The 26839-nt window shown below is 41.6% G+C and overlaps 1 protein-coding gene across 1 annotated transcript in view; it reads left to right on the plus strand.

The window, feature by feature from the left end:
- LOC103916839 (beta/gamma crystallin domain-containing protein 3-like) overlaps positions 1–26839 on the plus strand; it is a 47935-nt gene that overhangs the window by 18310 nt on the left and 2786 nt on the right. Inside the window, exons 10-18 of the mRNA XM_009323895.1 lie at positions 1787–1929; positions 4045–4171; positions 5167–5199; positions 9169–9278; positions 9779–9905; positions 18907–19046; positions 22501–22624; positions 25157–25315; positions 25917–26076. Coding sequence (XP_009322170.1) covers positions 1787–1929; positions 4045–4171; positions 5167–5199; positions 9169–9278; positions 9779–9905; positions 18907–19046; positions 22501–22624; positions 25157–25315; positions 25917–26076 — 1123 coding nt within the window. The remainder of the gene's footprint in view (positions 1–1786; positions 1930–4044; positions 4172–5166; positions 5200–9168; positions 9279–9778; positions 9906–18906; positions 19047–22500; positions 22625–25156; positions 25316–25916; positions 26077–26839) is intronic.

Genomic DNA, 26839 nt, shown 5'->3' on the forward strand with positions numbered 1-26839 from the left:
GAATTTTCTGAGTCTCTTTCAGTGGAGCAGAGTATGTTCCCTTCGGAGCTTTCCTACTAATGTTTTCAAGTCTAAAATGATTTGCCTTGGTCTGAAAGTCCATTTTTAAGTATTTCTCCTATTGCTTATTGTAAGAGAAGCTGTATTGAAAATTTAGGGAGGAAAAAATGATGGCTGAATTTGAAACATGTTTTAAATGTAATTACAATTGTGGATATATTTCAGTATTTTAAATTTAGTCAAAGAAATTATGTGCAGATTTGATCTAAATGGTTTTTCAGGAACTCTTGCAAAGTCCTTGCTTTAGGACTGTTAAGAGCAGCTGTTTTTCATTTGCACTAAAACTGCACTAGCTCCACGCTCCACAGCCGCCCCCCCCCCCCCCCCCCCCCCCCCCCCAAAAAAAAAAAAAAAAGGTAGTCTGAAGCTGCAGTTTTTCATGATGATTTTGCCAGACCTGGCACTTTAATTTGTAGTGTATACCTGAAGTAGTTGCAACTTTTTAAATAAATGAGAGGAGGAGATGGTCAACATAGTAGGAAAACCAGTTTTACCACAGAATTTGTTCCGTCACTTTTTAGTGTCCTGTAAACAATGCAGAGAGGTTGAGCCACATCAAGTGTTCGTTCTAAAATTGGTTTTCATTATTCATTGTGATTGAATGCTGTACAAAGGCATGGTACCCTCTAAAGCGCCTGTTTGATCAGGTTCACCTGACCAAATGAATCTGGCTGCATGATTGGCCTGGCCTTAATTTCTAAGTGTTCTTTGATTGTTGTAAGTCTTTGTTTTCTCAGTGTAGCCTTCAGCATACTGCTTCTGGTTGGTAGCTACAGTGCTACAGCAGGAAATATTTAGGGTAATAATTCCTGTGATGGTGTCCTCATATGTTTGTGAATCTGTGTCAGCTCCTGTATTTGCTTGATAGCCTTTTCTCTTGTTTGCAAGACTGACTTATTTTCAACTTATATAACATTGCTGAATGTTTCAGAAACACTGAAATTGAATTGAGTTCATGCTTTTTGTTAAAAGTTAAAGGAATAAAATGAATGGATTGTTGTTTTCCATTTTCCCAAGCAGTGACTGAACTGTGTGCTTAAAATTGCTAAGTGGTTAAAAAGTTGGAGATTTGAAACCCAAATTCAAATAATCTGAAGCTGTGCAAGTAATCTGGTCAAGCAGCTATGCTAGCTGAAAGCATAAAGCAATGTCACACAGCTATACAAGAGAGAACATGATAGCGTCATGCGGGATTTATTTTATAGATATAGTGATTAGTCATACAATGGATGTATCAAAAAAATACAAACCCCTTGTGCTGGAAAGGTGATCTTGCCCAGTCTTTTCCTCTCCATGATTATTGCCTTGTCGCTGGGAAGGGATGAGGAAGGAGAACTTGAAGTAAAAGACTATAGTCATGGTAATGCTTGGAGTAGTCATTTGTTGAAGCTGCTGGAAGATGAATGCTATATCCCCAACCCTTCTCTTTTCCACGCAGGTATCTTTGCACTCTGTCATCCTCGTAGAGGAAAGGATGGTGCTCAGGGGCAGCAGATTCTTCCTCTCTTCAGTGGAAATCATGGAAGGCCATATCAGATTGCCAGGCTTCCAGCTAGGCACTTCAATGCCAAAATATCCCTTAAAGATCCACACAAGGGACCTAAGTCCCTTCGCTGCTTTATAAAACGCTATCTTTCAGGCTACAACTTTTTTCCAAAATGTTTTATGTTGTGAAGTGTCACTGAGCTGTGACAGCCTGTCTTCTAATTCTTGTGCTGTCTCTTAGGATTTCATAGAGTCATCAGTGGCACTTTTTCAGTCTGATGATGAAGATGGGAAAGCATTAGACATCGTCAATGAAGAAATCCCTGATTTGGAGCAGGGTGGATTTGGCCCAGAGACGAGGTCAATTCTTGTGAGAAGTGGAGTGTAAGTCTGCTGAAATATATGGATCGAAGTATTAAGTATTTTTGTGCACAGCTGGGTTTGGGTACATCTTTGACAGAATATATTTCACATGGTACAGGTGGTAAACATTTGGGGGAGAATGTTTCAAGATCTTAGTTTTCTCTAAATCTCATGCCTCCACCTTGATTTGGATCTGGGCATTCTTGTTACTAGAGAAAGCTTGTGGTGTCCCTCCAGAGTTCTCACGGACTGTAGTTTCACGATGCAGGAGCTTTGGCAGTAATACAGAAGAGGGATTTTAGGTATGTTAAGAACTGGGATACCTTTTGGGACACGTGGAGCCTGTACAGAAAGGATGAGCTGTGCCTTATTTGTACTGAAGTCAGGCTGCTGGCACTGAAAATTAAAACAGTTTTTAGAGAACTATTTAAACTAAAAACAGGGGGTTAAACCAACAGGTGTGGAATAGTACCCGGTTCAAGCTGATACAGCCTACAGGGTGGACTCTGCTAACTTTCGGTGTGCATATGTGAAGTCCAGGAGGAAAATAAACACCACAATTGCAATAAATAAGGAAGGTAAATGAGAATGCCTGCAATGTCTGTCGATGGACATACGTGGTATTAACTGATGGAGCAAGGACAAAACTTAAAAGTGCTAGAAGCCTAAAAAATAGTATGGGAGAGCTAGAATGCTGGGCATGAAATAACAGCTCTGATATAGCAGATAACACAGAGATTCACAGGAAGGATAAGCAGAGGAGCTTCCAACTCTATAGGAATGGTAGAGTAGACTATTATAGGCAAGGGAGTGGTACTGTACATGAAGAATGGTATCAAGTGCTAAAACATAAAAAATGTTATGGGAAAAGAGCACTATGGAATCATGTGGGTGGAAATCCCAGACTTTAATAGTAATTTTAAAGTGCAGTATTAATGTTGTCATACCTACCCTAATGGTGATGGTGATAGGGACCAACAACCGTTAAGTGAGACTAAAAAAGCTTCAAATTTAGGACAGGTAGCAACAGTGGGGAATTTGAACTGCTCGTATAGAGACTGGATATTAGTGTCTCATGAGGATGAGAGACAAGGATGAAAGGCTGGGACTCAATTTGGAGAAGAGATGGCTGAGGAGGGATATGAATGAGATCTGCAAAATCCTGAAGGTGGTAGACAAGCTTAATGCAGCAGCATTCACAGAATCCTGCATGACAACAATTGGGGGATGCTTTACAGAACTAGCTGAAGATTGCTTTAAAACAGATTTAGAGGTGGGCAGCAAAAAGCCTTTTTTACACCGGAGGCAGTGAATTTCTGGAACTTGCTGCTGAAGGAGGCTGTGGTAGCAGATAGCACCAGGAGGTTTAAAAAAGCATTAGACAAATTAATGACAAACAGATTCATAAATGGGTGCTAAAAGCTCTAGGAAAGGAGATGCCCGCTAATATCCCTAATATAACAGTCCCAGGTGCTGGGTGACTAAGAGAGGAACGCACCACCAAAAGCAGCTAAGTTAGTGGCGTCTCTCTAACTGGCCTCCATCTACTTCTGCCAGTGCCAAAGAGCGTGTGCAGGTCTAGAGACACCCTCGGTCTCATGTAGTTGGGGGTTTCTTTCTTCTTAAATCACAACAGGGAAAGCAGGGTGGGAGAAGCTTGAATTGCCAACCATTGCAAGCTTTTGCTTTATCTCATCTTACCAAGGCTTCCTCATTTACTTCTCTTTCTTCTTGCACCATTTTTCTTAAACCCAACTGGAAAAGTTGGAAGAAAGCCCTGCCTGGGGGGATGCTGAACAGGTAAAGATTCAGCTGAGAGAGATTCAAAAACTCGTCAGTTAAGTGTCTTTCCTCTGGGCTTCTAAGCAAGGCATCATCTCATGCTGAATGTATATTTGATAGAAAAGCAGAGACCCGAAGTTGTGTGTTTGTCAAACTAATGTTTGCAAAGTAAAAGCAGAAAATCAAGTGTGTGACAATTATGCACCTCTCATTGGGTTTAATGTTACACTGTCTGTCAGATGGACTTATCAAGAAAACTCCAAAGAAAATTGTTCTATTTAACTCGTTAGTATTTTCACCAAACTGCACGGAAAAATGTGATGTTTTCAGTTTAATTTTTGTGTCATTCTCCAGGTGGGTCGCATATCAGCAGAAATATTTCTGCGGAGAACAGTATGTGTTGGAGAAAGGAAAATATAAATGTTTCTTTGACTGGGGAGGATCTAGTAAAATCATCATGTCAATTCGACCTATTAAGTTGGTAAGTTACCAGAAATTGTTAAGGGGAAAACTTAAATGAGACCTTTGGAGTTCAGAGTGTACAATAATGTTATAATGTGGGCTGTGCTGTTTAATCAATTTGTCTGTTTACTTGGAAACAATTTAAAGACCCTTGTGAATGACATAATGAGTCTCTTCAGGATGGAGACTGAAATGGATGCTCTGGATCTTTAAATCTGTTGAGAAAATTGTCAGGGAAACTTCGTAAGAAGAACTTCCCTTTGTCAGACTGTATTCGTGGAAAGAATAACCTGGCCTGGAAAGATTAACTTGCCTTAAAACATAGTAATTTATAATGCCTAACTGATAATGGATATAAAAATACTTGAGAATTTATCTGGCCCATATTGTTGTTTTGTAATAGAGGTCTGATTTTTTTTTTTCTCCTTATTTTAATGCTAAAATATTTATAATACATATAGCGAATAAAGACAGGAAATATTTTTAATCCATAATTAAATCCAAGGTAGTGCAACTTGCCCATATAGATTAGTGCCAGAACTGTCAAAACCCTAATGCAAAACAAAGACAATCCTCAGTAATAAGTATATAATAAATGATACTACTGCACTGAAAATAGGAGAGGAACATTTAACCTTATTTTGAAGAACACGTATTGAAAGAGGTGTCGCAGTCTTCTGTTGGTTTTAATTCCATCTTTCTTTTTTTCAAGAACTAGACTCAAAAATAAATGCAGAAACATTTACGTGGACTCTAATCCACATTATGTGAACTAATTAATGCTAATGCAAGTTCTCTGTATGAAAGGCACTGAACAGTCAGGCAGGTAGTCATGAGCTTACAGGCAGCTGATGGCAGAGGCTGGGGAAGAGAATTGTGTCAAGAGCCTGGGAAGTGTGGTTTTCTCTGCTCTTGAGTTCATAATTAACAAATTTCAGGAACTTGACATGTCTTCTAGGAAACTAATTGTAATTAATGATATTTATATGCATGTGTTTATATTTATTATTGCAGGAACCGCTTGGAACGAATGAGCCTCCACATTTGGTATGTTGACATTATATAACAGTGTCTAGTACTAAACTACATTTAATAATTAAATACAGGTAATCTTGAATGTCTTGCTTTGTTACTTCAGATGATATCTCAGTATTATCATCTCCATACAGCAGACCATTGATGGAGGAAACTGGGAGATGTCTAAAGGTTAAGTTTGCTAATGTTCTGCTCTTTGCTGTGTTCCAGATCATACCCTTTAGTATTCTGTCCTTAAAAATGCAAGCAGTTCATTAGGTTTTGAGTGACTTTGGGTCTCTATAGCTACTGATTTTCCTCTTCTTTCCTTCCTGTTTCTGGAAACTCACTATCACGTGCATTCATCCTTCTCTTTGTGGCATATTTTCTTTCCAATGTTTTGCATTGTATCTGGTTTGTCACTATCTTGTTCACGTATGAAGTGAAGAAGAAAGTATAAACTGCAGAAAATTGAACTGCACTCTTCAAACCTGCAGATGCATCAACAGGGGAAGATGGGTTTTTTTAGTCTTGTGTGTATGCTGGTAGCTCTGCTTTTTGTAGTCTCCCAAGCATGTACAGCTGCTCCTTAAGGAGTAGGCACCACTTGCTCCGTGCTTCCCTTTTCCTCGCAGTAACATATGACCTTAACTGAACACGTCCTGATTATAATAAATCCATGACAAATCTCTTCTACAGTACATTCTGACAATTTCCCTGAAAGTTGTGTCTAACTTGGTTACAACTTATAAAGAGAAAACAGTCCCTATAATTCACTTTTAGTCTCAAGAACGAGTTAGTTTAGGGTTTTACACTTTTGGTCCTTATCTTACAAGGTTATGTTCCATTAATGTACCTTTGTGATATCTTTCTAAAACAAAAACCTGCTCAAAGTGTTTGTGCTCATCACCAGCTATGGTCTGTCTCTGTCGCAACAGGGCTCTCCTCCCTTCCTGCATTAGTTGTTTGATTTCTCTTTTTCTGTCCTGGAGTGTGCTGCTAGCAAGGGTGATGATCTAAGTGGTTATATTGCTCTCTCTATGACATGCTTTTAGTTAAGCAAATTTGGAAAACTTTATTTCAAAAAACATGACATTTTTTCAGACAAAAGAGGCTTTAGAGCTCAATGGTTCTGTCTCAGAAAACTGAAGTATTTTGTCATCTGGACACAATTTTGCTCTTTCTTGCTTGGATGGGTATAATAGCTGTAAGCACGTGGGAAATACATTGTGTTACTTAGCAGGTTGACCACACCCTTCTTTTTCTCCAAGTATTCTAGTTCTACAATTTAATGATTAACCCAGGACTACAGGAAATATTTCCTGTCTGAAGACATAATTGGTGTATTATTTTAGTCTTAAACACTGATTTCCTGCCAGACCTATTCATATGGCAGTTTGCGGCCAAATCCAAAGACTTGCAAGTACGTTCACAGTAAGGCCTTGGTAAATGATACCAGATAAAATAACCGACTCAGAGGAAACCGGTGGGATCCAAACAGTTGAACATAATTTTCTCTCCATCTTCAACTCTTCCGGTTTTTTTTCAGGATCTTCCAAAAACTATCGAGTGCTTTAATCCAGGTTTGCAGACCTTTAAGATCAATTCAAACCTTTGAAGTTTCAATAAATTGTGCTTACAGTCTTTTTATTTCCAGTAATATGTGAAAAAAAAAACACCTGTGTGTGTGTGTATATGCAGTCACCTTTACATACTGACATGTACTAGATTGTGTTTTGCCTTTTGTGTTCTCTAATAGCAGTCTTAACACCATTTGTAAAAAATACTATCCTGATTTATCACAATCCTGGTTTTCACAGGATTCTGCCCTAAAGCTAGGAAAGGAAGAACATCATTCATATTGCTACGGTTCTTTTAGGAGGGGAAATATTTTGAGTAAGTTTTTATGGGAAAACATTTAATCACTTAGGATAAGTAAAGGATGGTCTTTTGGATAAATATGAAGAATTTCCCATTCAGAGTAAAATAAAAGTTTCCGTGTACGCAACAGTCTCTTAGTTTGGAACTTCAAAGCATGTTGCGTATGAGTTGGCAAATCCTTAAGCATCCTAATGTTTGACCCTTGTATAAGCCGTATACCGGTTATTTTGAATGATTATACGTTCTTCCACCTTTAATAAACATATGTCTGAGCTAAGGGAACTGTTTTCACTGTCTACAAGAGTGTGTCTGTTTTTTCACTTCTGTTTTTAGTTGCTCGTCAGAAATTGAAAAGCAGCTACATTTTCCTAAATCTCTCAGTAACTCCCCTGACCTTTTCCTCCTGCCAGGCTCCCTAATAAACAAAGTACATATAATGTAAGAATGCCTGAAATCACCAACTCTAAAAAGCCATTAATTTTATTTATTAAAAATAAAACTTGGTTTTGCCCAGCAAGAACAAAGCCTCTTTCAATAGCAGCTGACTTGTACAGATGATTTAGGAAGCAGAGATAATTGCTGTGATAACTTGTATTTGTATTTTAACATGCTGTCCGTTGACTTTTTGGGAAGCGAAACCTCGTATAGTAATGTCAAACCCTGACAAGCAGAGATAGCTGCAGTTTGAGACTAATCGCAGATATGCAATGTTTTCACCAAGAATCAGTACTTCACCCCAGCTTTTGTCAAATGAAGACCATCGTTCATTAGTAGATATATTCTGTATAAAAGTGAATTACAGATATTTTTTAAAAGCCTTGCACAGCATCTGGCTTATGTAAGAAAGACTGTATGTATATATTCCTTTATAAAGAGCTTTGAGATACGTGGGTAGAAAATACTATGTAATTACAGCTTAAATAGATGCTTTGTGACATAGCAGTGCAATTACATTTACAGAAAAATCAGCTACACTTTATTCATTATATTGTAGCTGATTTGTGTTCTCCAATTTGCAGTTACAGCATGTAAGGCCAGGTTAAGCCTTTCTTGTTCTTTCTAACAGGAAACATACTAATTTCTTTTAAAAACATAGACTGAGCTTTTCCATAAAATCACTCGCTGATGCTTGTGTTTGGCCTTCTCGCTCTGTCCTGGCAAAAGCATTTGATTTCTTTTCTTTGGCAGGAAGCTAGGCCAATTTGGGGCATGAAGGGGAAAGTAGCTCTTGCAACAGCCATCGTGTTTTTCTTCCATTACAGAATATGAGCTGTGCTCTTTATCCAGTTAAATTTTTCATTCTTTTCCAGCCTCTCTTTCAGGCTTTAAAGTGAAATTCACCTCAGTTACACAGTGGCAGCCCAAGGGTGCAGAATTCTAGGCGACTTTGCTATAGATCATAGGCTGTATCATACTACTTTTTTCTTTTTTTTTTTTCTTTTTTTCTTTTACTGCAACACTTTCAACCTTATTGCTTTTTCAGGGTGAATTGATCACATCTTACTGGGGGGGCATGGTTCAATGTGGCTTGAAGTTCTTCACCATGGCATGTAAAAACAGCTTAGCTGAACTTCAGAAGTTCATGGTGCATCTACCAGGCTGTACCCAGTTCCCCCAGAAACTCTTCTGCTAGTTCTTAAATGCGAAACTACCTGCGATCACTGTGGTCACAGATTTCAAGGCACTTTGTCAACAGTAGCCTTGTATGTTTTGACCAACGCTTCCCCGTCCTGTTTTGAACACTGGATTGCTGAGCTGTAGCAAGAGTTAGCTGCAGTTCAGGAGTACTTTGGATGGAAGATAACGTCCTTCAGTCCTAGCCTTCTCTTTTTCTCTGGGCCCTCTCCTGCTGCAGTTGAACTTATGCTTGATACCACTGTCTTAGCATCACTGGGAAGCATCCTGTACCGGGCCCAGAGATAATAAAACACTCGATCTTTCTAAAAATAAAGCAGCTGTAGAAATGTAAAAGATTCCTTAAATGAGAATTCATTCTATTTATTGTATCTTTGTGAACTGAATGGATACTTCTCTTAAGAGCACAGCTGTCTCTGTTTACATTAATGATAATGTGTTTGTTTTCCTTCTAGTCATTGGTTTTGTTTTGTTTTGTTCTTGTAGCTCAAAGCTTTCAGTAATACACATTTCCAAGGAGCATGTATAGATTTCACAGCAGAAGTTTCTGATTTTACATCATTCATACCATGTTCTTTTAAGGTTCTGCGGGGATGGTAAGTCTGTTGTTTTACATGCCATCATTTTAAGTAATATGAAAATTTTTTTAAACTCTACTAAATTTCAGACAGCTGAAAAGTGCATAACACATGCCCATCATATTCCATCACGTCTTAGACCCTTTGTCTTGCAATGCATCTCAGTAACTGTCGTCCTGTCATTGGTTTGGGTAGTATGCATTTTGCTTTCCCTGTGGGAAGTTTGCATAGTTACTGTGATTCTTTTTTTAACTCCAGTTAGAATTTATTCCAGATTTTGAGAACTTGGTACAGTAGAAGTGTCTGCACTCCACTCGCGTCGTTTGATTCTGGAACTGAGATTTCTGTACCACATGATTTGATTTTGCTGCTTTGGTTGCTTTGTCGCGTAGCCTTTCAAGTCATCTTACTTTTAAGCTTAAGAAGAACAAACAAATTTTTTATTCCTTATTTCCTTAGCAAATATTAAAAATAAGCAGCTAGAGCAGCTGATCTTTTCTGTTACATTATTCTTGCAGTTGGCTCCTGTGTTACCAAGGGGAAATCGCTGACAATCACTGTGTGCTGGAAGAAGGCCTCTACGTTGACTTCAGTTCCTGTGGCTGCCCGACTGCTACAATCAAATCCCTCAAGCCTATTCAATATGTAAGGACTTTATTGAAGAAAAAAAAAAAAAAAAAAATGCTTTGGAACTCTTTTCCTAGTCAGATGTCTGAAGCAAGTGCTTGCACTAAACAAACTCCCACTCAGGGAAAAGAGTGAAGTTTGTGTTCTTAGCTTACGGGATTTTTTGGGTTTGGAACAAGCCAGGCTGCATGCATGCATGCACATGGTCACTTGTAGGCACACGCACTTGGGTGTTCTGGGCTCAAAGTTGCTCTCTTTTGTATGAGTTGCATTGGTTGGCATTTTTCTGACTGGTCTTTATAATACAGCTCAGCAAGCTTAGTATGCAGTGAGACATTTTGTCACGCCATCTAAGCAAACAGGGCTTCTTCTATTAGGCCTACAGCCAAGGTTCAGTCTTAAAGCAAAGTACACACAGAAGACATGAAAATTGAAGTTACAAGGTAGCATATACTTGCCATAATGCTGTTTAATTTACTCACTGTTTTACAGAAATATAAAAAAATGTTTCACCTCCTAATGGCATCTCAAATCATGGGTCAATAAAGTGGTATAATACACCACGCATGTGGCCTGTGAGCTGTGTATGACGCATCAGATAGTCCAGTCCAAAGCACATGTGGCCATCCTCTCTTGGTGACTTCTGAGATACAGGACAAGTACTTATTACACATGCATATAGTCTTCATGTGACTTTCAGGTCACGCTGGTTGTACTACCCAAGCATACAACTTGCAGTCAAGTGACCTATTGTAGCAGTAAGGTGTGATACGAGGTCCTCTATGGCCAGGAGATTGGACAGGAGTGCATTGTACTATCAAGTACAAGATAGATACAGCCTTTTGTACATCCTGTTGTAATCCTGCACACGGGACATATGCCTCTGGAGTCTTGCTGTCATGTCTGTGCCTTCGTCCCATATCTTGGTATGCTCCTATGCAAGAGCATCAAAGATAAGCTGGCCATAATGCTGTTGGTAAAAGAGAAGCAAGTGGCTGCTCTGCCCACTCCTCTCTAGCACTGACCAACTTCTCCAAAACTCTTCCTCCTTCCCTGTTTACAGAACACAAACCTAGTCTAGGTGATGTCTGCCCTTCAGTGTAACTCTTGCGAAACTAGACTTTGAAGATTACTCAATTCACTTTTATTCCAGTATTAAGTCCTTTTTTCCATTTGTGAACAGATTAAAAAAAAAAAACAAAAAAACAACCAAAACACACACACACTGCCCCCCCCCCCGAGCTGGTCTTTTCACTAGGTTACATAGATACAGTGACTTCAGTGGAGCTGTAGCTTCCCACCTGCTGTGAGCCTGGTTTTCAGATTAAAGATCTCCTTTTCACATTAGGCTTTTGGACTCTGCTCTGCTAAATAAAAAGTGAAGTTTTGACATGAAATGGTAGGCCTCATCCAAATCCCCCAGCCTGTAATCTCACAGGGGGGAGTAACTATGCAGTTTGGCATAGTAGGAAGCTACTGGCAGCCCTTGATTACCGAGGGCCAAGCCCTGGGAGAAGTGTGTTTGGCAGGCTACGTGTGGGAAGCTTACACACATTTTCCTGTACTTTGTAAGTGGCTTGCACCTCTTAGTTCAGTTCCTTTCTTGCAAATAGGAGCCCTTGTATCTCACAAAATTGAGGCACTAAACAGCAGAAAATGCTATTGAACCACACCTGTTTTACAAATAGAAATGCCCTCATCGGCCCCTAACACATTGTGTATGCTAGTCGAACAGGACAGTGCTCAGAGGCATTGTGTAGTACAGACGTGATGTTAAGCACACAGCAGTTAAGTTTGGTCAGTGGTCACAAACAGCCGTAGTTAATTCTGTGCATTGTCCACAATGCGCTGTTCTTGGAACAGAGCCCTTTTTATTACAAGATATTTCTGTTAGCTCGTTCAAGAGAGCAGCAAGCGTATTCCCAAATGGAATTGTTGTATGGGTTTATTGAATTCAGTTGTGACACTGGGAACCCCTTCCATTATTCGGCTTTAAATACCAGCCCAATTTCAGACCTAAGGTGTGTATCCCGATAGCTCACGTGTAAGAGGGAGAATGTTTAACCCCGACACCAAGCCCTGAATGTGCATTGTCTCCTGCTCTTCTTTAAGTGAGATGTATTTGCTGCAAGTGTAACTGTTGGAAGGACTGTCACGCCGGGGGGAGCCATGTATTGCTTCAGCGTGTGAGGTTTCTGCATCCCAGATGTTGACTAGAAGTAGAGGCCCATGTGTGGCACTGGCAGAGGGGAAAAAAATATGCTTTTAGCAGTACAAAGGACTCATAAGGCTAGCTCGTTACCAACCTTTGAAAACAGTCCAAGTCTGTTGACTGTTGTAGGTGTGGTCCAGCTATATATATTTTAGAAGTAGATTGTTTCAGCTGGTCCTTTGGGATAGGAGAACAAATCCGCTGGAGGAAATGGGGACATGGGATCTGGGCATTCCCTTTCTAATTTGCAAGACTGTAATGGTAATTAACTGTATGTTACCTTGATATTATACAGCTGAGTGAAGTCCCAACTCTGGGCCTTTATCTGTAGGATGTATGGAAGAATATAGATTCTTTGGGCTAACTCCAAAGTAGCTGTGAAACATAGCAGTCAGCACAGGCCACTGACACCTGCGGGGTGTGCAGCTTGGCTGGGCATCCACACCGATTTCTGCATGTGACCCTGAATCAAGGTTCCCCTTTCTGTTCCTATCTGTTCTAGTAACTAAAAGGAACATCTAGCAATGTTTTTGTTATTGCATGTAGCAATACCTTCAGTTTGAGTTCTCACTTATAATCTGTAACCGTTTTGAGGGGCTTTTTGGATGTTGTCAGCTGCCACAAGATTTCTGGGCTTTCGTTTTGGAAGGAGAATTTGAGGATTAAAGTTACGTATTTGTAGTACTCTTTCATGGCATGGGTGTGCTTTTGTGACCTGATGGAACAACACTGTAAGGTGACAGTGGGATTTTTGTGACTGAGTGAGGTAACAGTAATGCCTTAATCCATATGAAACAGCTAAGAACTTCTGCAAAGCCTTGACTGATTTTTTTGAAAATAGATTGACCAGTTGAAGATCAGGAAAGGATTTGAGGGAATAGTTTGTTCTCTGGAAAACGTAGCTTTGATGCAAACAAAATATTTGCAAATAAATATAGCAAATGTTCTAAATGAAAAAAATGAGGAATTTTTTTTTAGGAAAGCAAACTTTTGAGTTTTTAGTTTGAAAATTGCCAGAAATATAATTTGTTTGTTTAAGAGCTTAATTACATAACAAAATGAAAAATATCTTTCTAAATCACTGAGTTGGCCCAATTAAAATAGAAAAAACCCAAAACTTTCAGAGCAATACAAAATGAATTTGGATAAGAAAACAGGCTTAGACTAGCGGTGGTCTGATTTCTTCACTGTAATGACAGTACTTTAGGTTGGCTAGCTTTTGTTCTAACCTTTAGCTCTTGAAGGGATGTTTTATGGGTTCTTTGCTGAAAAGTGAAGGTGTCATCATTTAAGTATGGCATGCTACCCCCACGCCCTCCCCACACACACTCCCCCATTTCTCAATAAATTCAAATTAACATGGTTCCACTTTGGTTATTTCTCCTCCGTTTATTATGCACTGGCATCATAGAGGAATTAAGCACATCTTTGTAACCAGTTTCCTCTACTGTTTGTTCAGGAAGTAGCAAAGGAAAAGTTAGGCAGGTTCCTAAGGAGAGTGGGGAAGGTGTTCCCTTATTCCCAGGAACCTCTTTCCCAACTTGGCTTATTCTCCGAGGTGTATAATACTCGAACTAAATCTTTAGGAGACCCTACCTGTATTTTTTCCCTGCTGTTCTATTTCGCTGAAATTCAGACTGGACCGTTCTGTCCTTCTGGGAGCATTTAGGAAAAGCTGTAGGTAGTAAGAGGATACAAAGAAGGAGCAAAGCATATCTGTACCTTGATAATGAGAAAATAATGCTCTCTGTTTTCAAAAATTGTGTTGCAATACCCATGTATTAATCTAGATTGCATATTGAATGTGTTTCATGGCCTCTTCTGAAAAGGGGAATGCTTCTGAAAGACCAATGAGTCTTTTTCATGTACTGTTTTGTAAGTGGGGAAAATAGGCTAAAAAGCGTATCTCACAGGAACATATTTCTTTAAGTGAACAGGCAGCTACACGCTTTGGAAGCCCACTTAACGTTAGAAGGGTACACATCTATTTAAGTAGTGGTAGGAACACTGGAACTAATGTTACTTGCCTCTCATCATCTCCTTTCATGTAAAAATCCCAAAGCACTCTTCAAGAAAAGCTTGTTGAAGAAATTTGCTGGCATTGTTAATAGCCATTCTGCAGGCGGGTAAAAGCATAGCACAGATAAAGGGTTGCTGCATTTGCTGCAGAGGTGCAGGTTTCCATGCCTGCATCAGCAAGGACTTGCCTTTTGCAGTGCCATGAATTCATGAAAAGGAAAGCATGGCCGCTCACGTGGCAGCAAGAGGGCGGGTGAAGTCAGCTGGGCCATTTATAGGGCTGTGGTTGCTTACAGGGGCATTTGTCCAGTGTTTGTTGCTTGAAGAGCTTTATCTTTTGGGATAGAAACCCTTACAAGATGTTCTTACAACGGGGAGTTCAGCTCTAATGCTGCCTTTCCGCAGGCATGTTGTTTTCTCAAACTCCCTGTAATATTTGGTGTGACTTAGATGGACAAGAATATCCAGGATTGTTACAGTGAGCAATTAGTTTTCCTTCTAAAATGTTAACTTCAGCTCTAAAGTTAAACCGGTCTCATAGTTTCTAAAAAAAAAAAAAGAGAGATCTGGGTTGTGCAATGCTTCCCCCCCCCCCTTCTTTTGCCCCCTTCTTTTTTTTTCTTCTTATCAAAGGAGATGTGGGTTGTGCAATGCTTCCCCCCCACCCCCCCTTCTTTTGAGGCGTTCCTTATTCTTGCTCTGATCAAGCATGATTGGTCCTGTATTTCCATATTGATTATCTACTCTAAGTTAAATACAGGTGTTAACTAATCTCCCCAGCATTCCTGTGAGCAAAATAATGAAATCAGATACCAAAATTAATCGGTGTTTCCCAGGGCCAGGCAATGAGTCATTTTGTGTAGCTGGGACTGGACCGTGGGCGATACTGTTGTCCAGCACCGTGTTCCTCTCCCTCAGTGAGGCATCCTTCCCACACTGAAGGGAGTAGCCAGGCAAGCGCAGCTTCAGTAAAGACAGTTGTAAATGACGAGTTCGCCAAGACTGAAGAGTAAAGATTTTTCCAAGGATGATGTTGTAATACAGCTGTGGAGTCTCCTCCAGTTAAGGCTCTGGCGAATGCTGTTTGCATAGTAACGGGTCAGCAGGGACGCAAACAGGGAAATGTATCAACCCTTGCCACAACTGGGTTACAGTCATGCTTTAGTCTGGCCCCATGGATTTCTTTCTTTGGCTTTATTAGGCTTTCCCATCAAAGTTTGCAAAATCTAAGTTTGAAAAAAAAGGTGCGAGGAAAAATAAGTTTTGGGGCGAGCCCTTCTCAAAAGGGCTTTATCAGCAATAATTTTCACAAAATTCATAACGAAAAATGATCTGTGTGTTATCCATAGCTAAAACTATACTTGTTTTTATTATAAGCATATGTACAAAGTCACTTGTGCACTTGGTGTTCAGTTGTAGCACCTTTTGGTTAGCTTCTTTGTGTCTGTACACTATTGCTTTTCAGTGAGTCAAGCACCTAAGCCTTGCACTGCAAACAAATGGCGTTTGAAAGGAAGCTCATCTTGCACTGATCTTTGTTTAATATCAAACACTTCAGGCTTGCATTGCATTTTTTTCTGAGCTGGTAAAGTATAAAATTCTGTTCTGAATTGTGAAAAATTTGTGGCGCACAGCTCCTCTCCGTTAAAAAAAGGTGGGAGTCATTGAGGGGAAAGTCTGAGCTGAGTTGAACTGTGCAAGAGATTTTTAGTGTGTTGATTTCCATGGCTTACCTTTTAGGCTCTGAAATCACACCGCAGGGAGGGAAAAAAGCTGTGTCATTTTCATGGCATCACATGCTGTATTAGGCATAGACTACCGCACCTGTTAAGTAAAGAATATCACTGTATTTAACAGTTCACAAGGCTGCTTATATCTTGAAATGCTGTGTAAATATAGCCTTCCTTAATCACCAGCCTCTTCAATACGTTAAATCTCTTCAAGTTTCTCCCTGGACACTGGCATTAAAAAACAAGACAAGCAAAATCTCTTGAAACTTTATTGGTGCTGGTTTAAGCAAGGCAATTGGTTCCTTAATTACTTAACCTGATCTTTGTGCCTTCTTTAGTGCTTTGTCATTCTTGCAATTGGCAAGCTTACCCCAAAGAATGGCATTTCAGGTATTTTCCTTGAAATAACTATGAAAGGAAGCTAAGGTAATCCTGACCTAGACATGGCAATGACTTGCCAGTCGTGGGTAAATGTAGGTGTCTTTAGCTCACCTTTCAAAATCGGGGACTGGGGCCCACCTAAAGCAATGCCACAATCTGAGGTTGTCCCCTCTTGTATGCTCTGCCCGCTTGCCCTTCCTCTGGCTCTCGGAGAGTCCCGTTCCTCCTTGGCCGGTCAGGATTGGGCCTTGGTGAAGAAAGCTGATCCTGTCAGTCTCATGCTTATCTATCGGTGATGACTCTTCAGCCTGAAAATGGGTGAAAGTGCACCTCAGCATTCTGCAAGGAAGGGTGGGAGTGAGATGCCTCTGTAGTAAGGGTAACAGCATAGCCTCAAAACCTTGTTTTTTGCTGTTGGTAGTTTCCATGGAGCTATGAAAACAAAATCAGAGAAAAAAGCCAGGCCAAGTCACTGCTGCCAGCTGTTGGTGTAAAACGGTGTATATAAAGTGAGTAATCAGCTCATTGCTCTATATATGGTTACGGAAACATGAAAGCTTCAGTGCTTGAGACAGCAGCATGTTTTCTTTTTCTGTGCTTCACGTCTGTGCCAAGATCAGTGGAGTCCTTCTGAGGCCTCACTGGAAAGGTGGTATCAGTCCTTGTGATCAGCTCTGTGTGTGTGTGTGTCACAGATGCAGTGTCTGCTGCGTACCGACAGGCTGGGGCTCTGAGCAACTGGACAGGGCTTTCTCAGGCCCACTGAGTTCAAACAGTCTTAACCACATGAGAGCTAGAGTCATTTTAATTGACTTCACCAATTTGCTGTTCTGATTCTTGGTGTATAAATGGATATGCTGGATCAGATGACTTGTCTATCTAGTACAGCATCCCTGCCTCTTAACATACTGTTTATTGCAACAGCAGGATAAATTTTAGGCCTTGGTAAAATGTCTAAGAACAAGGATGCCAAATGGTGTTTCCCATGCTTACTAATGCACTTGTGAAATTTTTCCTTGTTGGACCTGTTCTGGACATGGCTTCTGGTCTCCACTCAGGTGAAAGCCAGTGCCAAGGGAGTAGGCTCTTGCAAACTGGAGCGTGATGATACTGCCTCACTGAGCAAAGCAACCCGAGAAGTAGCTGCCTGCACTAGGTCTAGATTTCAAAGTAAGCCTTAGACACACACTGTAAATTAGACCCACCTCATCCAGCAGAAGGCAGGTGGGAAGAACTGACATTCCAAAATAAAAATGTTATGGGTTTTAATCTCTTTCTGTTTCGTAACATTAGTTTGTTAGGAGTGCGGTGGGCTTTAAAAATCTCTCCGGGTGGATGATCCCAGGCTCTTCTTTAAAATGTCTCAGCAAACTCCCTGTCCGTGCAGTGTTGCATGAGTTACGTTGTCCCTGCACTGGTTGGCAGAGGAAAGCAATTTCTCTGAGGCGGGATTTGAACAACCGGCTACATACCAAGTGCACTGAGTCAGTGCCAGTAAATCCTAAGTCCTGAATCACCACTGAGCTCTTCAGAGACACTTCACTACGATACATGTTCCTCTTCAAACATGAAAGTTATGTTCTCTTAATTACTCAGTGCCTGTGTTGACTTTAATTCAAGATTTTGTTTCATTCATTCCACCTGAGGCCATGTTTTCCCTGCAAAAGAAATCCTACATTTGCCTGGGCTGGCTATCTCAGGGTAACATCTCCTAAGAACAAGGTGACTTCCCCGGAGAGGCTGCTAATTGAAGCAGTTATTCAGACCTATTCCCTCTTCCTTTACCAGCTGCATCAAGATGTAAATTACAAGTGCTAATAATTTTGGTTAAGATACTTCCCTTATGGTTTTAGGTTAAAAATTCTGAAAAATTGTACAAGTGTTCCTTGTACTAGGGCACAGACTTTGTGTATTTAAATCTGTTCCCTCTGTGCTTTTCTGCTGATCTTACAGCTGTACCACATTTTTGTGAAACTGATCTTTTTATTTGCTTTCATAGGCAATCTCTCAACTGTAGAAAAGGACGTTAAGTGAAAAACGTTTCAATTCTACATGAGATCAAAGGGGTTACTAATTACGCTATTTCTTCAAGATTGTCAGAAGAAAAATAGGAATGTCTGTTAAAAACATTGAGAACTTCCTGGTTCTGATGTTTTTAACCTTTTCCAATTTGAAGATCCCTAAGATTTTTCCAGTGAACCACTGCTATTTGAAGTCTATGGACAATAGACTTGTAATTTGCCTCACTACTTCAGATGCAATCTGCAGATCGCCCTGAAAATGACTGTTGTAACCTGTTCCATCAATAAATAAATAAACTGGATTTATGAAAAGGAATCAAGGCCCTGATGATATAAATCGGATCAAAAAGAGATTTTTCAAATGCAAACGGAGGCCTCTCTGCATCTCGAGGCGACTCACTGTGTCTGGCCTGTGTCAGTGGGGCGCTACACTCTGACGGCAAAGCCACTGATAAATCCAGTATGTTTCAGCTCTGTGTGCTTTGTTGGTGGATGTATATTTTTTTTCTTGCTGTTACATTTGCTGAGGGAGCATGATCTAACCCAAAAGCATGTGGAAATTAAACTGAAGTGGGCAAATGTGTGCATCATGCCTAACAACTGAAGTTAGACTATTCCTAGTGAAACTTTGCGCTTTTCTTTTCCTTCCCCCCCAGGTCTTTGCTGAGCCCTCCATCAGTCTGTTCGCTCTGGAGTGCTGCAAGGGCAGAGAGCTGCACTTCAGTGAACCCATCAATTCTGTTTTGAATGAGGACCTTCATTTTTACACTCAGTCTGTATGGGTGAGAAGTGGATTGTAAGTATGGAAGAAATATTCTTGCCAGTTTTGCGTTACAGGAGCTAATACTGAGCATGTGTTTTGTCCCAATTACTGCCTTTTTTCACAGGATGTGTTTTACATTCTAACTTTTATTTTGAGACAATATGAAATCCTAAAATGCTGTTGAATGCTAGACCCACTTCCTGTATCGGGACCCAAAATGAACAAAAACTCTGGGCAGAGGGTGTATTTCCCCCTGTAAGAATCGTCCTTTTATCCCTATACAGTAACGAACAATAGAGACTGTTGTTCAAGCCAGGAACCAAAAGTAAATAAGTTTTGATTGCTGACTTACAAAGGCAGGTAGAGTAAACTCGGACTGCCTTGATTAACTGGCTGTAAAATACCAGCTAAAAACTGCAGTGATTTAACTTAAACCACTGCAGTGGTTCAGTGAAGCTTGACATGCTGATCGGCTGCCAAAGAGGCAGCAACTTCTGAGAGAAGTTCGGGGCGGATCTGACAGCTGGAACAGTAATTTGCTTCTGTTACTAGTTTAACCCCCCTCCATGAGTATGAATACACATCCAGGGTCTTCTGTGAAAACCATTTACATCTGCAGAAGTGACCTTCTAACCTCTTCCGCAGCTTCCCATTTCACCTTTTGGAGAAACTCCCAAATATTCTTTCTCAGTCAGGGTTTCAGCCTCCACATCCACAGCAGCAACAAATAACTGGCAGAGTCTCATCCTGCAACTGAGATTGACTGGAAACTGCTGTTCTTCTACTGTTACATACATTCCCTGTGTTTATTTTTAACCTTTTCCCCACCTTTTTCATATAGACAAGGCTGTAATTTTCTCGAGAGATCTTACGGGATGACACAAAACCACGCAAAATTTTAACTAATTGGGCAAGGAATTAGTGTAGACTGTTCGTGGCTTAGGTATATCACTGTTGCGATTTTTACGATGAATTTTTCAAACGCATCTAGTCTGTTACCACCTAGAAGTCAAAACCCTTCCACAGATGTCTGTGATAACACTGCTGAGCGCTCCTCTGATTCTTTGAGGTTGGTACAAAGGCTAAGCCTAACCTAGCTAATGCTCCAGAGCACCGTGGACTGTTTTCTTTCAGGAATTTCACACAGCGTTTTCTTGAAAGGTTGGTTAAGCATTGAACCTTCCTTTCTTTAGCAGTCAGTGGCGATTGACTTTAGCTGTGGGCCCATAGTGAATGTAAGCTTCCCCACAGAGCTTTGCCAGTTCTCTATAAACTCTAGTCCCTAACATCTGTGCCACTTCCATCCTGAGCCCTTGCTGAAAATATATGAAAAGCGATCATCTGCTGCTGTTGTCTTGAGGTGCCCCAGGTGAGAGTGGCAAGCAGCTGCCATTTGAGGCTGAGAACAGCATACACGCATTCCCCATGATCTGTGCTACTTTGGAGGAGGAAAGGCCTTCTTTGGGAGGAACGCCTGACTTGTTTCTGGTGGGAGCGTGTAAATCTTCATACCTCTGTGGAGGTGTTACAGTCCAAAGTGTGTCCTGTTGGGGAACGCCTCTTTATGAGCTTTCTCTGCCTTCTCATCAGGGGTGTGGAACTGGAAATTAAATCCCTTTGCCCATGCAGTTGGCTGTAGAGGAAGGGTGGTGGCTTTGGGACCACATAGTAGAAAAGCACGGGAGAGTGAGCGCAACAGTCCAGCCCCTTCTCCGTCTTCCTGTTCATTTCTGAGTATCCAAGCCAGGTTAGCTGGTTCCCTGTCTCTGGGAAGGGTCAGGGCAGAATGGCTGGGCTTTCTCTGAGCTCCTTGTGATGCTCCCTAGGAAACAGACCTCCGCAGGCTGTCCCCATCCCACACTGCAGATAGGTGGCCTAAAGGTTGAGGGTGGCAGGCGATCATGGGAAGTCTGTGGGATGTCCTAGAGGGTTGGTTTGCCTTATCTGTGATGAAGAGTTCAGGAAGGTGGATTTAGAGGTTTTTTGGCTCCTTGCCCCAAAGCCTACAGTCAACTTTAGACAAATGACAAAGACTTATGTAAATATACCGATGGCATCTTGCTGCCAGGCTTAGGTACAAGGATCCTTCCTGAGCCAACTGACCACCTCAGTCAGAAACAGCACGAGCCTGGACTGTGGCTTGGCAAACAGGGCTGGGGGCTGAGGTGCTCCAAGGTGTGGGAAAGATGGCACAGCAGAGGCTGCTGGTCTGCCTGAGCTGAGCTGAGTTTTGTCTGTGTCGCTGAATGCCAGAAGCCCAATGTGGCTTCAGATGGTTATTGCTGTAACAGTCCTTCCCCTCCCTGGTTTCCTATATATGCCTGCTTTGGCAACAGAAACTGCATTTCCAGTGAGACTGATGCTCCAAGAAAAACGTTAACACTGAATTCTCAGTGACTTCACAGAAAGCATCGCGAGAAAAAAGTCAGGAATGTGTTAGAAATAAAGGAACACACAACCGGTGGTCAGGCTGCTCTGAATACCTGTTAGTCAGGAGGTATGGGACTTAATTTGAAGAAAGAGTGATACAGCCTCGTTACAAGGCAGTTCACAGTCGGCACATTTTAGCCTCCACGGAGTCCTGAGCAAGGCTGGCTGTCAGTTTCTCCAAACTGCGTGCAATGAGGAAAAGTAAATTACAGGTGCTGTGAGCACTGTGCGTGCATGTTGTCTCACTGACTTAAGAGTGCAGCCATCCCTCATGTTCTTGGCAGCTGACCTGTAAAACAGGTAACGTGGGGAAACCAGTATTTGCTTTGTGTTCAGATGAGTTAATGAGCCAAGCTTTAGGATTCACTGTCTGCACAACAATGTCCTATTGATACAAACCAACCCGATCTGTGATCCTGAGGCTGCCTTTGTAAGCAGCAACACACTACCTACTGAGCGCATGTCTAGGTAACAAGGGATCTACATGTGCCAATGCTTTAACTCTGCGTTAACAAAGTATTCAGCCATGCCTATGGCTCAGATACATTCACTACAGGAAAGTCTGTTGCAGTAATGTATAGGCTTTGGAGTAAGTATTTTGTATGTGTTTTCAGACAAGTGGAATAGCTACAGGAAGCTTTAACTGTAACAAAAGAAAACATTGGACAAGATCCTCTCATAATTAACACGTACAGCCAGGCAAAGCTGGAAGTACAACTGTCTGGTGTGTGGCTTCCTAGTTTCCTAATGCATGCCCACTGAAACCTGCATTATTCCCACCCGGGTTCATGCAGGAGTTCTCATATTTGAGGGAAAGATTTGGGCAGGGAGTTTATAAGTTCCAGGCAAACAAATAGAAAACAGGTCTTAATTTAGACAGAAAACAATTAAACCACTGAAACGGATGGCATTTTGCGGCACAGTAATACAGGTTTGATGTTAGCACTACTGTGGAGAGGTTTGGGGGCTTTCAAGAGCACAGTCCTGAACACAAGCCTGTAGTTTAGTTTTGCTGTGGTTAACGTGTAGTCTTTCATGTTCTGTGTTCTGTATCCAGGTGGATTGCATACGAAGGATGTAATTTTTTAGGAAAGCAGATTCTGCTGGAGCCCAGTGAGATTTCCAACTGGAATGAACACAGTGGCTGGAAAGTAATTGGCTCCCTTCGTCCTATGAAGCAGGTACTGTAACAGTCTATGAGGACAACTTGTTTTTTTGGACAGGGAGTAGTGCACAAGTGTTGGCTCTAGCACCAAGTATAATGGCGTGCATTGTACTCTTAATCAGGCCAAATGATGACAGCCAGAAGGACCTACTGGAAGATTACTGAAGCAGAAAATTCCTCCAGTGGCAGTTCTGGAGATCTATATTAGGCTCCTAAAGGGAAATAATTCCTAGTTTCTTGGAGCCAAGTTTTGTTTTTCTGAATGGCTGATGAGCATGTTCTGTAGATGCCCTATTTTAACATTTTTGCCATATAACAATACTAATGAGAAAACCAATTCTACAGTGGCTTGTTTCATAATTAACATAAATGGAAGCAAGAACAAATTTTATTGTGCTGTAGTCTGGATTTCCAAAAGACAAGCAGTCCCACCAGATTTTCCCTCTCTGCCTCACCCCAAGTAATGCCGATTTCAATCTCATTCAAAGATTCAGGTCTCAAAGCCACCAAGTTCTTCAGAGCTTTGGGAAAGGCAGATAGAGAAGCAAGACTGAGATAAATGCCCCTCATTCAAGGAAAAGCAGGTACAATTCTGCTTCTCTGCCTTTCCAAGACGCATCAGGTCATCAGTGACACACATAAGCTGCAAACCAGTCAAAGCACATGTTGCTGCATGCCCAGCCACGCAGCCGTGGGAGGGCAGCGTCCGGGCAGATAGGAAAAGGATGGGGGAGAGTGGCAGGGAATGCGAGCAGTAACTTCACTGGAAAAGAGTTTTCATGAGCTCTGCTTCTCACAGAACAAATTGTTTCCACTTAGTGACAAATGCTGCTGTACGTTTAAGCACTAGATTCAGCCGGGGAACTGGGGAAATGTTGCAGTGAACAAAAATCATAGAATCATAGACTAGTTTGGGTTGGAAGGGACCTCTAAAGGTCATCTAGTCCACCCCCCCTGCCGTGGGCAGGGACATCTTCCACTAGATCAGGTTGCTCAGAGCCCCGTCCAGCCTGACCTTGAATGTTTCCAGGGATGGGGCATCCACCACCTCTCTGGGCAACCTGTTCCACTGCTTCACCACCCTCAGCGTAAAAAATTTCTTCCTTATATCTAGTCTGAATCTAACCCCCTTTCGTTTAAAGCCATTCCCCCTTGTCCTATCGCAACAGGCCCTGCTAAAAAGTTTGCTGCTAAATAATCATCTTTAGCATTAGTTATGCATTATTCCCCCCCCCCAGTGATTTGTTAGACTAAGAAGTTGACAGCTCCCTGGAATTCTTTGGAAGTGGTAACTACCAAAGGATCCCATTTTAGCTCTGTTTTTGCAAATAATAATGAAAATAATTTGTGCTGATCTTAAAAACAGAATTCTCTCTTCAGCCAGCAATCTGAAGAGCTTTTGTACTGTGTAGCATCCTTTTGTACACTGCAACAGTGAGTCATGTTACAAGGCCTCCTTCAGCTACGTTGCTGGCACTCTTGCCATTTGGGGTTTGTGTGATTATTTTTTTGGTTTTGTTTTAAAGCCTGCAAACTGAGGGCTTCCTTGAGTTTGTACAGTCAGCTACCTGTGCTTGACACTTCTGTGGGCATATGGTCATATTTTTTGAGACCGGAGTAATAATTCAAACCCACACCACCTTATATTTCTTCCTTCTAGCTCCATTACAAATTACAAAAACAGTCGGGTCTGCCAGCGTAAAGGTAGTGCAAGAAAAAGCGAAACATTTGAAACTCATGCAAAATGCGACACGCAAGTTTTGCTCAGTGGCTTCGTAATACAATCCCTTCCTCATAAAGAGTAACTATACACTGCACTAATACATGTTAGTCTATAGATGCTTGGTGGGAGAGAGGCTTTACTGTCTGTACCTTAGTGTTTGTTTTAATATGAAAAAAAGGAGATTCAAAGCTCCTGGAAGAAAAATTATGCTTGAGTTGGGGTTCCAGCAGAGCTGCCTTTTATAACCCACTCTTCTTTATTCACCGAAATCAGTGAACAACAGAGCAAAAGCTCAAACCCTGTAGTAGCCCTACAAAATCTCCTTATTTTTTGAGTAATCTGAGTAAACGGGGATGCCAAGCCAGTACCCTGTTTTCCGTGTATGTTCAAAAGCAATGGTGTAACTTCTTTGCCATATATTCCAGTTAATGGGGGTTGAAGTTGCTGGATACGTGACTCGGGAAGTCTTGTGTCCCGAGAATAAAAAGCTTGTGCAGTACAGCCCATTACCGGCCTTGGAATGAGTGAAATGTGCTGAACTAGAGATATTTGCACGTCACAGGAATTAGTTCTATAGACATAAATACGTTAACAAAAAAACCCCAAAACAATCTGCCATTGCTGCTTACAGCTTTCTGTCTGCATGTGAAAAACACCTCCTCCTGCTTTACATGCACATTTGTTTCCAACAAAAAAATTATTGAACATCCTCATCTGAAACTGGAACATATACTTTAGAAAACTGATACAAGCTGGAGGGGAGGCATTCTCACATTGACTTTCTTAATCTCTGTGTTATAACTATCTTCCTTCACACTATTTCAGCCAGCAGTGTACCTCAGAGTGAAGAACCGAGCCCAAGGTAAATATCTGACAGTTGCTGGAAGCCTGGCAGATATAAGAGCAACATCAGTGTGCGCGTCCCCATACAATGGCAAGAACACCCAGATCTGGCACTACTGTCGTGGACTTTTCAAATCCAAGGTGAGTTTCCAGATGCTGGAAGGGGGTGGGTTGTATCACCTGCTGTCCTTTCACCTTCTCTTCCCGCTTCTACTGTCGGCTAGCATTAACACCAGGATAGCTTTTGGCCTCTCCCGTGCATCTTAGCCAAAACTCTTATAACCCACATGCTCCTGCTGTGTATAGACAGAGTTGATCTGTCTGCTGTGGCAAGTTGGACTACTTTTCACATCTGTCTAAGGGGACTGGTGTTCCTGGAAGTAGAAACCTGGTTTTGTCTAAAGTCGCAAGTTTAAGTTTAGTACCTCTGAAGAGTTAAGAATTTCTCTGAAGAGTAATAGGCAAAGAAAGTAAGTGATTTTGTATTAATGCTGCCCTTGACAGTCTGTTATTAATGTAAAAAGCTGATGATTTAACGTAAGAAACACCTGAAGTAACAACGACCGCCACCTTTGATCAAGCAACTGGTCAGTTGCTGAATAATCTGTTCTAGCTTGCTTGCCAGGCTTGTTGCCAACTGTAGCATGATTGCTGCGATATGCTCGGTGCCTGAAACAGAAACGAGTCAGACACAAACCCGAGGCTTTGTGGCCTGGATCTCTCTTCTCTTCTTGTTCCTTAGGCTAACAATGCCTGTCTGGACGTCATTGGTGGCAGAGATGTGTCTGGGGCCAAAGTCGCGCTCTGGGCAGAACATGGGAAGGACAGGCAAAAGTGGAGACTCAATGAGGATGGAACCATCAGTTCATACCTCAGCGACCAACTGGTGCTTGACATTAAAGGTATTTTAAAAAAACCCAAACGACTAAACCTCACATGTTCAAAGTGCATTTTTGATTGAGGTTAATTGCCGTATTCCAGCTCTTTGTAGTTAAGGTTAAATACCGAATCCTATCTTTCCTGTTAGGTTTAGGTCTGGGTGCTTGACAGTGGGACAAGAAACAACAGGGCAGGGAGGAACCTTACTTGTTTGATCCCAGAGGTTTATTTCGATCAGATCAGCTACTCTACTTGAGGGAGTTCAGTAGCGCTGATGGCAAGAAACGCAAGTTCCGGAAGACAAAATGGTGAAGGAAGAGCAGCCACGGAATAGGTGTGGCTCAAAAAGAGAAGAGTGCTCACTCCTAATGCTTTCGGGCTGGTTAAAATTGTCACTGCTCAAGTCCTAGTCCTTCCAATTATCCGTCCTGGTAGAACTACCTCACTGGGGAATGCCTGTTCCTCACACACCATTTGTTCAAGCCCTGCTGCTGGCGCTGGGGTTTTAATCCTAGGGAAAGGTAGCGGGGCAGCGACTGCGGTGGCTGGTTATGAGGTCGGGGGCTCTGTGGTGCTGTCTTCTCGGATGAAAGGTCTAAGTAAATTAATTGATAGCCTAACACTCCTGCAGGGCTTACAGACCAGGGTAAGGGCACGTCCCACAGGTGAAGTCATCGACCTTTTCAGTGAAGGTCCTACTGGCCGTTACCCATCTGACCTCTGCAGCTCAGACTTAACTGATAATGAATTCTCAGCCCCATGATGCCGAACTAGTAGAGCATTCCT

This window comes from Pygoscelis adeliae, unplaced genomic scaffold (genome assembly GCF_000699105.1).
Source record: "Pygoscelis adeliae isolate BGI_AS28 unplaced genomic scaffold, ASM69910v1 Scaffold124, whole genome shotgun sequence".
Taxonomy (NCBI): domain Eukaryota; kingdom Metazoa; phylum Chordata; class Aves; order Sphenisciformes; family Spheniscidae; genus Pygoscelis; species Pygoscelis adeliae.